The sequence below is a fragment of the Mercenaria mercenaria genome, unplaced genomic scaffold (genome assembly GCF_021730395.1).
Source record: "Mercenaria mercenaria strain notata unplaced genomic scaffold, MADL_Memer_1 contig_3885, whole genome shotgun sequence".
Classification (NCBI taxonomy): Eukaryota; Metazoa; Mollusca; class Bivalvia; order Venerida; family Veneridae; genus Mercenaria; species Mercenaria mercenaria.
In genome coordinates, this window is record NW_026462068.1 from 23,051 (window position 1) to 38,001 (window position 14,951).

Below are 14,951 nucleotides of genomic sequence, written 5' to 3' on the forward strand. Positions count from 1 at the left end.
GCAAAAGAGTGGCATCTACAGTGTAAACAAGCCTTTCCTTTGATTTGACCTAGTAACCTAGTGTTTGACCCCACGTAATCAAGATTCAAAATCCTCTAAGACTTTGTGAAAACAAACATTCTGGCCAAGTTCAATGACGATTAAATAAAAAAAATGTGGCCCTAGTGTGTAAACAAGCTTTTTCTTACATGGTGACCTAGTTTTTGAACCGACGTAATCCAGATAAACAAACTCGAGATTTCAGATTTCATGGAGAACATTCTGACCAAGTTTCGTGCATATCAGATAAAAATGCAGCCCCTCTTGCACACACCAAGTTTTTCTATAAGTTGACAGAGTGATCAACTTTTTGACCCCATATGACCTATATTTAAACTTGACCTAGATTTGATCAAGACAAACAATCTGTTCAAATTTCACGAATATCCGGTTAGAAAACGCAGCCCCAATTGCATACACAACGTTTTTGTCAGATTTGACTTGGTGACCTAGTTTTTAAGGACAGATGACCTATATTTAAACTTGACCTAGATTTTTCCAAGAATATCATTCTGATCGAATTTCACGAATATTCAGTGAAAAATGCAGCTCCTGTTGTACACACACACACACACACACGCACACGCACACGCACACACACACGCACGCACAGTCGAACGCACGCAGACACACACACACACATAAACAGAGTATATCTGTAGTGCCATCGTATTATAGTGTTTCGAAAAATATTTCCTCACAATAGTTCTGCTTATGTGGGAAAAACAAACATATATGCGTTTTGTTCATTTACGTCGGAATCTCACCTTGAGAGAGGTCCAGCATTTGTTAATACAAGCTTCGTAACCAGTGCAAACAGAAGAAAGTGGATTTTCTCCCAACGGAGCTGGAATATTTTGTAACAAACGTTAACTTTAGGAGCAATGTTAGACACTTACACTTGTAATACAAAGACGTATTTTATGCCAAATGTAGAAAACGAAATATTGCAAACCAATTATACTAAACATAAATCCTACAGCTGACTTGTAGCACTTGTAAATTGCTTTAGCAATGGAGATATAAGATTCAACTTTATTTTCTATATTTATACCCGACAAAAAATGAGTATAAATCACTTTGCCATGCCAACATTCAGCAGTTAATCATATAAATTTGACTTAAAGGTATTTAGAAAAACTTGACACCACAAATATATTGTAATACGTAACTGCACTGTGTATTATACTGGCTCAATGCTTCGAATGGTGTTTAGTTTTTTCATAAGTTTACTTTCGTTCCGGAAATGTGTATGATCTACTAAATTCACTTTTTCAGATCATAGTAATTTGGGATTTGGCTTGCTGAATGCTGAAAAACTGGTCAAACTTGCTGCGAAAAGTAAAGTCATGCCACCTAGATTGAACATAACAATAAAGGAAACTCGAAGGTTCGTTAAATACATTTAATTAGATATACATACTATCTCGAACATTTACAAACTTGGTATGTAGACGTGTATTACTAAGTAAACTGGTTATATAATTATGCTTTTACTGTACTGAAAAAATGATATCTGTAATTATAATCGTTTATATGAAATAAAGAGGGAATTGAATCATTTAACCTATATGATAGATGGTAGAAGTTATATGTTTTTAAACGATATTAAAAAGAAGCCACACTGTCCAGGAATACCAGCTCTGGAATTGTTTTTCATCTTTTCAAATTGTATGCTTGTTGACATTTTGAAGAATATTAAAGTGGTATAATATTAAAGGTGTAATTATTTATATTGCCATACTTTGCAATGTAATCTTGAAAATTGTTTAGATAAGTGTTTTGTAACTTATAAAGGTGTTTTCTTTTACATTTTTTCTTGTTTAGAGATTAATATACCTTAGACAAATCCGAGAGTTCTAAAATATAGTCGTCGGCTTCTTGCCAGCGAATAATGATTGTGTTCGGAAAGTTTACCAGGCACAAAGATTCAGTTCGTTTGTTACGTGTAATGTCTTTTATTGTAATCAGTCATTAATTCAGAACATTCCTTTTAAGAACAGATAGTGTCCAACAATAAACAATTGCAATACTTTAGTATGTTTATTAGCTTATTAGAACGTTGCTCCGTCCAATTTTTAGTCTTTAATGTCTACAGAGCTCTTCTGTCAGTATATAATTAATTATGTTCACGCATCCATTATATCACGCTCGTTCATTTTTATATGCCCAAAGGGACGTATTATGTTATACCCACGGTGTCCGTTTGTCCGTTAGCAATTCCGTGTGCACTGTGTAACTCTTAAACCCCTTGAAGGATCTCGAAGAAACTTGACACAATAACCACATCGAGACGACGTGCAAAATGCATGTTTCGGATGGCTCGCTTCAAGATCAAGGTCACACTTAGGGCTCAAACGTCATATCAGTTTGTTTCGTGTCCGCTCTGTAACTCTTGAACTGCTTGAAGGATTTTAAAGAAACGCGGCACAAATGTTCATCACATCGAGACAACGTGCAGTGCGCATGTTTTGGATGGCTCGCTACAAGGTTACGGTCGCACTTAGGAGTCAAATGTCATATGACTTTGTTTCGTGTGTATATTGGTCTGCATTGCTGTACTCTTGGCAGATCCCTTATTTGTTCACTAAAATATTTTTTAATTACTTCCAATTTATGTTACTTTAAATACCTTGTTTTGTACTTTTTTATTATCGGCCGTATGGAAAATCAGGGACCACTTTTATGTGACACAACAAGGATGGCACCTCTAATTTTTAGATACATTTTATTAACATACATGTATCTGTAACTGGTTAGGATGTTTTGTTGACTTAGATTTTTTTTTTTTTTTTGAATTTCTTTCCTTTGCTGTTCAAGTCCTTTCTGCTTCAACAATCAAGCGCATTAAATTTTGATCCCATCCTCTAATATAACCTTACTGGCGTATTTTGCCCCGCTTGGCTTGGCGGAGCTCTTGTTGATTATTGTAATGTGGATTTACATGTCATGTTAGGGTAACCTGTTTTAAAGGAATTATAATTATTCATTTTAGAAAAACATCTGCAAAAGAAGTAGGTATTAACTTTTGTTATGAATGTGTAGTACTCAAAGACGAGACATGCCTGAATATCTTAGAACACGTAATGGTAGAAGTAAGACTCAAAACCTGGAGCATCCCGTTGCGTATCGTTTTGATTTCGCCAAGCGGCACAAAATCGGTATTGGTGAATTATACCTCTACACAGAAGAAAGAGACGAACAGCGCAGTCTGGTTCACATCTGTTCACTTCTGGAATGAATCGGCCTTTGGAATATGGCGTCTGGTATATACTGAAATACAACCTCCAGTTGGTACGTTATATGAAATATTCTTTGGCTGGACACTAATTGTACACGAGGGCAATCTTATTATACCCCATCAACCCGGAAGGGGAAGGGGATACGGGAATTGCCTCCGTCTGTGCGTGCACGCGTCTGTACATCTGTAACTCCAAATTTTGAAAAATATTGTACTTGATACAGAGCCACAGCTCTTCCTTGTATACTTTCTGAGTTATCTTTCTATTTATTTGGTTTTAAGACTTTTGTCAGAGCATAACTCCGAACGTACTTTAGGGGTTTATCAACCTTTCACACATTGACAGAGACGACTGAGAAAATGTGCATTGCAGTAGAACCTTAACTCTATCTTGCTTGCGTTTTGAATTATCTCTCTTTATGTGATCTACTCATAACAATTTTGTCCGGAGCAAAACTATGCAAGGGAATTTGTTAAAACAAACTTTAAAACAATGACAACGGTCCTAGAAAAAGCCTTACCTCTATCCTGCTTGTTGTTTGTGCCAGTTGCCGGACGGGTGAGAGAGAAAATGCCGGCTGTATCTAAATGCGGAGGGGTACGACTCTCCCAAAAAGGGACCTGCATTTGCAATAGGTGGCGGTCCATAAGCCGGAGAGGAGGGTTCTGGATGTTAAGGTACCCCATAGCACCCTGGCGAGGTGATGCATGTTTGTTTCCATTTGTACATCATCTGTTCAGGGTGTGGAATCCGATATACATTTTTTAGCCATTAATTCGGTGTAGACGTTGTTGGCGGTCGTATTGGCCCGATACAACGTCAAGCCCTAGAAAATCGCATTTAATTTCGCTTACATCTTATTCTTCGTGTTATATTGCAGCTTTTTTTATTATTTCTACATTGATAGACCCTAAAATTTTCAATGACAGTAATACATCAAATAAAGTCTAAAATTGGTTTCCAAGTCCTTGAAATAACCAAGAACTATTTCACAAATGTGAAGTTTATGATAGTTTTGTTAATATCAATAACAGAAGTTTTAATTTTTATTTCAAAGTTGTGATCCACAAAGAATGACAACTCTTGCCTTGGGCTAGTACTTATAAGCAGAGATATCTATTAGTGTACTTTCCTTGCAAATACACAGTTGAGTGGAAAATGAAAACTGTTTTAGACACAATATCATACTTATTTGCACAACAAAAACATTTAGGATTTATTCATTTGTGTTTGATTTACCCCCTCAAAACATGGTTCCTGTGATTCTGTCAACTTACATATGGTAAAAGATTAAATTTTAACAATGAATGACTCTGACAACTTAGTTTTAAAAATCGTCTTCCAGCATTATATGATCGCAATTTTCGTTCTACCTTTCGTGACTCTTTTGAACAGGAACTGGGCTTTCCGTAAGGTTCAGTTATATCTGTTAGTTACACTTTTAGCGTCAAAATTAATGATATTTTGAAATGTTTGTTACAAGAGATAGGTTATTTATTATATGACGGTGCTTTTTTGATATGTTATCGTTTGAAAAGTATGCATACAATTGAACGCCAATTACAGCAGTGTTTGAATAAAGTTCAAATTTGGGCTATGGAAAATGGTTCTAAATTTTCAAAATCGAACACTCATATTAGGTAGTTTCAAAAACTGATTGGGGAGCCGATCGCAAGGTATAACTAAGACTATATAGACCATTAATTAGATCCAAGCTAGATTATGTTTTTTTTTATAATTAGCAATAAAATCTTACTTACAAATGTTAGATACCATCCATAATCAAAGTATTTGTATTGCGTTTGGTGCATTTTAGAACATTGCCTGTTGAAAGCTTGTATGTTACAGCGAACGGAACCTCCTACGCCGAGAAAAACTCTCATTTGCAATATGCTTTTAAGATGGCGGCAAAAAAATATAATCCTGCTCATAAAATCATCTTTAAACCCAAGTACTTCGATTCATATGAGAGAAAACCAAAACAAATCAAACCGTTTGGATTGCTCATATGATCTTCCATGAATCACACTGACTTTGGATTCTATGAAAATTCAATTCCTGATACACCTCCATGGACCCGTACTTCCTCTACAAATTTTTTTTCATATGAAAACTGCCTTTGAAAGTCTTAAACGAACCCTGAAATATAAGAATCCAAGTTAATATCAGAATTATTTCCCAACTTTGGTTTTCTGTAAAGGCTGACTGTGCTACCGTCAGCTACCTTTATCGAACAAAATTACATTTGCCAAATAACGCAATAATATTTTCAGCTGAGGCAAAAACTATTGATTTAGTCCGAAATATTGTATCAAGATATAGCGGAGAAAAGTTTATTATCTTTCCAACTCACTTTCTGTTTTACAGTCAGCTCGTAACCGAAATATGGAAAATCCTTTTATTCAAAATATTCTTCTCAGGGTTCATGCACTATCTCTCACAATTCATGTCATAACTTTGTTTGATTCCAAGTCATGTTGGTATTGATGGAAACGGGGATGCTGATACTGAAGCAAAGACATCCTTTTTATTACAATCAAATTATTATCATAATACTGATTTTAAACCAAATATCAATTAATGTATTTCATCTAAATAGCAATCGTCATGGAACAAAACTACATTCAATAATCTTAATGATATAAAACCTACTTTATGTGAGGGTGTTCGTCAACAGGAGGAAGTTGTTTGAAACAGTTGTTTGAAAACGTTTCAATCGGCAATATTTTGTCTTTTTTAAAACAGATATGCATTTATCACAAAATCTAAACATTAAGAATTTTTATTCACATCTTTTGCTATATCATTTTTTTTGCAACTGATAATTTTTAAACTTTATATATGTATATCTCTTTTAACATAATCTTTACGATCTGCTTAAAACATTACGATTTTGATACAACTTCTTCTCGGCGATATATGACCATTTTGCCATAAATCCAACTCACTCACTAACTGCTTATCTTTTAATTATCTCCCTTCATTTGATTTACTAATAACATTTTTGTTCGTAACATAACTCCAAAACTATTTACGGGAATTTGTAAAACCTTCAAACACTGGCAGAAAATATCGCAAGGCAGTAAAATGTACAAGTACCATAACTTTGCCTTGTCTACTTTTTGAACTGCCTGTATTTAAGGTATGACCCATGTAATAGTGTATCTCCTTTTGAAGAGTATTCAATTCCTACAATAAACCTACTTTGACTTAAATTTTTCAGGGGGCATAGGTTCAAGCCCCAGTAGGACCAATTCTTCCCTTTCACCCCCCCCCCCCCCCCCCCCCCGTCCCCTTATATTCCTTTTTTCTAGTAAGTTTTTACTTTTTTCAAGACTTATTATTGACTTATTGTACAAAAGTAAAAACTTTTCATTCGATAAGTGATTTCTTGCTGTTCAACGGGAATTTACCTCTGAAACAGAAGGGGGCAGAGTTAGACATCTTTAAAAATACTGAGTAGCATGCGGTAAAAGTTCTCTATTTTGCCATTACTCTTTAGATTACATATTGTGAAAGAAATGTAGGTAGGTTATACTTCTGGCCCAAGGTTATTTTTGAACGAAGTGAGCAAAATTTAAAACAGTCACACAAGTCTCGGCCTTAATTTAAAACAGTCCCACAAGACTCGGCCTTAATTTTTCAATGTTGGAGTTAGAATTTTGTCTCATTAAATCTTTTTACATTAGGCAACCTAGAAAAACAGTTAATGGTATAATGAATTCTCTGCAAACGTTTGGACAGTGGCCATCACTTTGAAATTTGCCTCTACTTCAAGTAGAGCTTGAGGACATATCATGAATTATACAAAATTTATAAACACGGCATGGTAAAATTTGTTTAAATTTTGCATACAAGTCTCTCACCACTGGATACAGTAGTTTTCTGTAATATTGTTTTGAACATTTGAAATTTTCACCATTAGTAGGGTCATACCTTAATTTACTCAAAACTTTCTTTTCAAAATATTTCCTCTTCTTGGCCACCTAATAAACAAATACTTTTGTTTGGCTGGGGATGACATATCCGACCCGGTTCTTGTTATATTGGAATCAAAATAAAACTTCCTTCAAAACGAATAAGCACATACATGTCATCGTTTATCAATATAGAAATTACCATATTTATAAAATAATAACTATTTTATTATATTTGTATCATGTAATATTTACAGATGGGAATGATTTTCAACCGTTACTGACGTTATATGGTACAAGACAAAGAACATCAAACCAAACAAATCGTTCAAACAATATCTGTGACAAGAGAAAACGTGACACTGGTAAAACAACATCTTTTATTCATGTAACGTTTGGTACTGATACCAGCATCAAGAAAACATCGACCGCTGAATCAAGTGCAACTTCCATCTTTACAGATGCCGTTAAATGGTTTAAAAATTCTCCAGCAAACATTGTATTTCCAGTTTTATTAGGAATATTTGCACCACTTCTATGCGTTTTGATTCAAAAGAAAACGAAGTTTTGCATAACTTCAAGAAGGTTGCCCGCAGGTGAACAAAATTCCTCAAAAGTGTGCCTTATGGGCGGTTCTGAATTTATTCAAACAATTGAATAACCATGTATAGTTACGTTAGAATAAAAGCAATATTGCCACTTTGATAAGAGCTTGCACATTTTAGTATAAGAAATCAAGATACAAGTCATTCGCATAAGAAAGTGAATTTGAATATTTTAATTCCTTATTATTACAGCGCTATATGTGTGCACATGTGTACAAAGCAATAGAGTATTATGCATGAGTTACAAAGTTATATTCCGTCTAGTTTCAGCTCAGTTTCCAAACAATTTTTGTTATGTAAAGTTGTTCATAAATTAGTCGGTACGTGATTGTATTATTCGACTTTGTATAAAATGACACTGCTATATTTCAGTTCTGAGCCCGCCCGCTTAGCTCAGTAGGGAGAGCGTTGGTCTACGGATCGCGGGGTCGCGAGTTCGATCCTCTGGCGAGGCGTATGTTCTTCGTGACGATTTGATAAAATCTAAAATCTAAAATCTAAAGTCTAAAATCATTCGTCCTCCACCTCTGATAATTCATGTGGGGAAGTTGGCAGTAACTTGCGGATAACAGGTTTGTACTGGTACAGAATCCAGGAATACTGGTTAGGTTAACTGCCCGTCGTTATATAACTGAAATACTGTTGAAAAACGGTGTTAAACCCAAAACAAACAAACAAAATATTTCAGTTCTGATATGTCTTATATCAAGCTATATGTTAAATAACGGGTTTAGTTTTTGACTTTACAGACACGTAAACGTGAAATCACCGTTATGTTAATGGGAGACAAACATAATTTCATAAATGAAAATTTGTGTACATTTTTATTTAAAGAACACAACATGACAATATTGACGTCAGTCCGACATAATTTGATTTACATTCTTACATATTAAAATACATATCAGAATTGAAATTATAAAGGCTTATTGTAAATTTGAAATCTTGAAAGAACAAGCCTTTTAAATATATCTTAAAACTGAAAACACTGTAGTCGTTCAGGTCATTGAACTATAAGTTTTTATTTGTATGTGCACCGCCGTTTGAATACATCTGCGGACGTCTCTAAATTGCTTTTTGTACTTTTAGCATATGTAAATGTTGAGTTCTGCTCAACCCGGGGCTAGGAGGGCGTGGACGGTAGCATGCATTTCCACTACCGTCCATGAACAGGCTCAATCAAACCGAGCCTGCAACAGTTTCGTTTTTGTCGTGTTGAGCGACCTGTGAAGTTTCCACTTTTTCTTTTTTATGGTATCTTTAGTTGCACAGTGTATCAGTTATATTAAGGAGGTAGGTTACCTTAATATTTGTATGTGCGAATGTTCAACCGGAATTTAACGTGACGATTTACGACGACGTTTTACAACAAACTAAATGTGTTTGTATATCCATTCATCTGAAAAAAGATCATGAACTTGCCTCTGATCTGACGCTTAATGGTTCAATAATGCAGAAATAATGAAACAATTGCCGGAGAAATGCTTAAAACATTAATGTCTTAGAAAGACGTCATTGACGTCATGACGTTACGTGTCAGTTACCGCGCAAAATTAATAGCTTTTATTTTGAAAGTACGTTATTCTATGCATTTTCTTAAATTGAACGTTTTATAAAACAGGCATTATTTATTGAAATATCTTTTGAGTCTTTCGCTCTGAGTAATGATGATAATCTTGCTTCTTTTATGTAGTTATATTGAAATGTTATGCGGATTGTAAGACAAGAGGGCCATGAAGGCCCTGTATCGCTCACCTGACCTATTGACCTAAAGATCATCAAGATTAACATTCTGACCAAGTTTCATTAAGATGTGGTCATAAATGTGGCTTCTAGAGTGTTAACTAGCTTTTCCTTTGATTTGACCTGGTGACCTAGTTTTTGATCCCACATGACTCATATTCGAACTTGACCTACAGATTATCAAGGTTAACATTCTGACCAAGTTTCATGAAAATACAGTCATAAATGTGGCCTCTAGAGTGTTAACAAGCTTTTCCTTTGATTTGACCTGGTGACCTAGTTTTTGACCCACCTAACCCAGATTTAAAGTTGACCTAAAGATAATCAACACTAACATTCTGACCAAGTTTCATTAAGATACGGTCATAAATGTGGCTTATACAGAGTTAATTACCTTTTCTTTCAAATTGATCTGGTGACCTAGTTTTTGGCCTCATCTGACCTAGATTTAAAGCTGACCTAAAGATCATAAAGATTAACAATCTGACCAAGTTTCTTTAAGATAAATGTCATAAATGTGGCCTCTTAAATGCTAACTAACTTTTCCTTTGATTTGACCCGGTGACCTAGTTTTTGACCCCATATAACCCAGATTCAAACTTGACCTAAAGATCATCAAGATTAACATTCTTACTAAGTTTCATAAAAAAACAGTCATAAATGTGGCCTCTAGAATGTTAACAAGCTTTTCCTTTGATTTCACCAAGTGACCTAGTTTTTGACCCCACCTGACCCAGATTTAAATTTGACCTTAATATCATCACGATTAACATTCTGACCAAATTTCATTAAGATATAATCATAAGTGTGACCTCCAGCATGTTAACTAGTTTTTCCTTTGATTTGACCTGGTGACCTAGTTTTTGATCCTGCATAACCCAGAATCAAAATGGCCCTAAAAATCACCAAGATTAATATTCCGACCAAGTTTCATGAAGATATAATCATAAATGTGGCCTCTACAGTGTTAAAAAGATTTTATTGAGGGTAACATTCTGACCAACTTTCATTAAGATTGGGCCAAAATTGTGACCTAGTTTTTGACCCCAGATAACCCAAAATCGAGCTCGTCCAAGATTTTATTGAGTGTAACATTCTGACAAAGTTTCATTAAGATTGGACCAAAAGTGTGACCTCTAGAGTGTTAACAAGCTTTTCATTTGGTTTGACCTGGTGACCTAGTTTTTTACCCAAGAAGACCCGATATTGAGTTCGTCCAAGATTTTATTGAGGGTAACATTCTGACCAAGTTTTATTAAGAATGGATCAAATTTGTGACCTCTAGAGTGTTAACAGTCAAATTGTTGACGGACGGACGGACGACGGACACAGGGCGATCACAAAAGCTCACCTTGAGCACTTCGTGCTCAGGTGAGCTAACAACTAATGATGGTAACTGATGTTATTGTGAATATAGTTGGGTGAAAGGTTACTTATTATGGTCATTTTCAAATAAATATTGAGCAGTTTGATTTGTAATGCATATTTTCCAGTTTGCGTTGATAATTTGTTACTTATATACTAAAACTAAGCTCTAAAATTGTTCAAATTTGAGTAGAAAATTGTAGTTTCTTGAAGTTAATTGATGTTGCCATGAAAACGAAGCCCGTGACCTATATATCTAAATGTAAAATTCAAAAGCGTTGACACTAGTCTATTTAAGGGGCTTTTTATTTGCATTTCAACAATATCCATGAGAATAATAGTAGTATGCAGAACGATTTTTCCATAAAAGAAATGTAAGATGAGAGGTACTGCGGTTAGTATTTTAAGCTGTGAAATTTGTTTAAGTAAATGCAGATAACACGAAAATATTACTTACGTTAGAAATAAGATGTTTTAAAGCTACATTAACAAGAAGGATAATTCTATTCAATATTTTTATAAGAAATTACAATAAAAAAGCAAGATATAAGCTATTTTAAACATCTCCGTTGTCATTGTTACTTTAACCTTTAAGGAAAATAGGGTACCATGTAAAGTGTTTGGTATTTTGCTAATTATATTACCCAAATATACCATGTTGGTCAATAACAGAATGGCACTGAAGCCGTCGAAAAATCCGTTTTCACACATAGTTGTTTAAAAATGAGAGAAAATGCGTTACCCGCGACATATACATTTTAACCTTATATTAGAAAGCTTACGCGCATACTAGTAAAATTATCAATTATGCAGACTTCTGCGGATAACAGTGAAACCAAAATACACTGGAAAGTGTTAGATATCCGTATTTTCTTTCTTCTTTCAATATAAAATACCTTTGGAGGGTCATGTACTTCAAACCTGAATAAAAATTGTACTTGAAGGGACAGAAATAAACGAAATTGAGTTTGTAGCAGTTAAAACAATAAATTATACGAAATACAAGAAAAAATGCTACGGTTCAACTAATTTGAATTTACTCTGGTAACAAGGTAACCTACCTCCTTTTAGAGGCTGATATTTGGCACAGAATATACATTATATTTCATAATATTAGTTCCTTGAAATATTACTATCACTGGTAGACATTTAATCTAAGGTACACTAGAGTATCTTGTGCGACCTTAGACATCATCATGATTGTCAAAAATAATATAGGAAGATTGCCTTGATAGCAGTCTTTGTGACAACATTTTCTAATGCAGTGTAAATAAATATATCTTTATTTTGTATTGAGGCGAAGTAACAGAACGATTATCTGAATACTAAAGTTGTAAATTTGTGCACGGAAAGATTTTAATTAAAAACTATTTTGCAAATTCATTTCTTTCACCACAAAATGGTTCTTACGCCTGTTTAAACTTGTTGCGTATGTTGTCTTGTTTACTGTTAGCGTTTCTTTCCTCTTTCTCCTCACTCCCCCTATCGCACCCAGCACCTACGTTAATTTTGAATACTAAAGCAGTGCCCGATGGTTGTTGTTTTCCATTGCATTTGTATAGCAGACGTTGCGAGGCGTGATTATTGTATACACACCAACGGTGCGAGAACCCTCCTCTGACTCGAGGACTTGCACACGGGTCCTCTAGTTGTTTTTCAAGATATGGAGTCTTCTTGAGGACCACTTCTTGATTATGCAAAAAACTTTTAGTCCTCATAAAGAGGCAATATCAAGTCTGTTAACACACAAATGTTACACATTTTTATTATCGGTTATTATCTGCCCCTTAAATCTTGTGTGTGCATAAGCTAATGAATATGCAAATTCTAGCCAGTCGGAATTCTCGGAATTTTTCGTTGCAAGACAGCTACAAGTGTATATGCCCGGAGTAATCCGAATGGTAAGGTGTAAACATGGACTACAGTTTCGCCGGTCAGTCTGTCAGTTGTGGACGCACTGGATCTATGCAAATAAACAGTTTCAAAATTAGAGGTAGGTACTACTTTATTGGCCAATTATATCATTTTACCTCAAGTTAGTCCATAACCAAACATAGAGACACTGTTTAACACAATTCCGGTATTAGACCGGATACCGTAATTTAGTTACTAGAGTCTAAATTTAGAACCAAAATGGCGGTAGATGTCCTCTGAAAATTGGTAAGATAAGCTTGTGTTTCTGAAGTTCTCGAATGTTTGCACATTTACATGTTTTTTATGACTACTAATCTTAGAACTAAACGCATTTTTTCCGACCGGTACGAACTTGACCCTCAGATACTGTACACAGACTGGGTTATTCAGTTATTCACAAATTTCAGCAGACACGTGATCAAGAACTGTAAGTCATAATTATTTTTGAATAATGGCATGCGTAATTTACTTAAAATCTCGTTAGAAAATGGCGTCCAGTGAGTGTTATTCGAAAGGTCCGTCAATATTTGTGTTTCTCAACAACTTTAACAAGATTTAAAAATTTTATGTGGACAGAAGAAAAAAGAACACCTGTATTCATAAATATGACAATGGCAGTGAATGGGTATCTTGTATCATTCAAAAGGGTGGAGTCGTCGATCCTGTGTGTTGTAATGTTACAAGATAAACAAGTTTTTCATCAAAAATATTTCTAGAAAACTGTAACTTTTGTAAGTGGCTATTGGCAGTGTCACTTTGTGTATGGACTCCACTCTAGATGCCTGGCCCAGCTTTTTTAACTTTCTGTGTCGAATGAAAAAAACGTATGAGATTTATGCTGAACATTCAAACTACCAGGGCTCGACACTAACTTTTTTTCCATGGTCATGATGGTGGCCCGAAAGACCAGCAGCTTTGCAACCTGCTGGTCCGACAGAATTTCAGGTGGTCCTGCCTATTACATTTGTGTAAGTAAACATAAACTTCACCATATATGATATCGTTGTTCGTCCCGAATTCGTCACCGTCCTGTTTTCGTCAGTGTTTGTTTCTTACCCACTGCGCGTGCTATGACGTCATCTCAGATGTGTTTCCTGCAGGCCTTTTCAACATGGCGCAGCGCCATGCCCCATCTGAAGTGCCGCCAAGCTGCCCTTCAAACTGCCCGTTTGCCCCACGTGCCCTTTTATTCTATGAGGCTTGTGTATTTATCTTGACAAGAGCCCTTTCAAAACCAGTCTGGATAGCCAATGTCCGCGGGACATGTTCTGTGTATTGTACCATCAATTAGCGGTTTTGATCAACAGGTCGACACGTGGGTGTATCAACCGTGAATGACCCTGATTAAAACTGACACTATTATGCAATCAATTACTGTTTTATGATACTTTAATTGGGAACAGTAGATGAAAATTTGTCGTGTTTAGCACGTCATCGGTGAAGCTACATGTAGCCTTTTTATCGAAGGTATGATTGAAAACGGTCAATTAAACGATAATTATTTTAAAAGGTTGTAATCATTTAAAATGTAGATTGATTGTCGCAGTCATTTTCAATGCGCTCATTAGGCCTTTAAAAATAAGATTCATTAAAATCGACTGATGTCTTGATTTATAATTACGAAGTCGTACTTTCCAAAGCACATTCATGACACGTCGATGCAGAAGTCGCCGCCATCTTGAAAATTAGAAAACGTACATCGGTTTGAAAATTGATATAAGCTCACATAAGAGCGAAATGTTTTTGGCAAGCTATTGTGACCACCCCATGTCCGTCATCAAACTTTCATTCTAATTAAAGCTTGTCGTATTTAGAAATGAAAATTCTCTTAATTTTCCGCAGCTTCTTCAGATTCTGATTAATTGCTGCAGATTTCCTCGGCTCAATACTCAGCATTCCGCATTGATTGCAGAACTTTTCTGATAACTGATTTTCTCCCAATTTCCGCATGTTTTTCGGCATTCGGTGGCTCAATACTCTGCATTAATTGCGTAACTTTTCCGATTCTGATCTTCACTTAAACCAAGGAATATATTGCATCTGGAATGGAGTGTTATTGAATAATTTGAATCACGCCTCATAAGAGTTGTAATTTATATTATAGTGATCACCCAATCTGCCCGTTA

General features: G+C 35.2%; 1 protein-coding gene across 1 annotated transcript; it reads left to right on the plus strand.

Moving 5' to 3' along the window:
• Window positions 1-1,282: 1,282 nt before the first annotated feature.
• On the plus strand, window positions 1,283-9,156 carry LOC128553489 (uncharacterized). The gene is made up of 3 exons (XM_053534651.1): window positions 1,283-1,429; window positions 3,035-3,333; window positions 7,456-9,156. The coding sequence occupies exons 1-3, from the start codon at window positions 1,389-1,391 to the stop codon at window positions 7,857-7,859; spliced, it is 744 nt and encodes a 247-aa protein (XP_053390626.1). The 5' UTR covers window positions 1,283-1,388; the 3' UTR covers window positions 7,860-9,156.
• The last annotated feature ends 5,795 nt before the right edge of the window (window positions 9,157-14,951 follow it).

What these genes read in the sequence shown, in the direction of transcription:
- LOC128553489 (XM_053534651.1), top strand. Translation starts at nt 1,389, where the DNA reads ATGCCACCTAGATTGAACATAACAATAAAGGAAACTCGAAG. An exon ending in ACAATAAAGGAAACTCGAAG is followed by an intron (nt 1,430 to 3,034) that starts GTTCGTTAAATA and finishes TATTCATTTTAG; the next exon opens with AAAAACATCTGCAAAAGAAG. An exon ending in TGAAATACAACCTCCAGTTG is followed by an intron (nt 3,334 to 7,455) that starts GTACGTTATATG and finishes TAATATTTACAG; the next exon opens with ATGGGAATGATTTTCAACCG.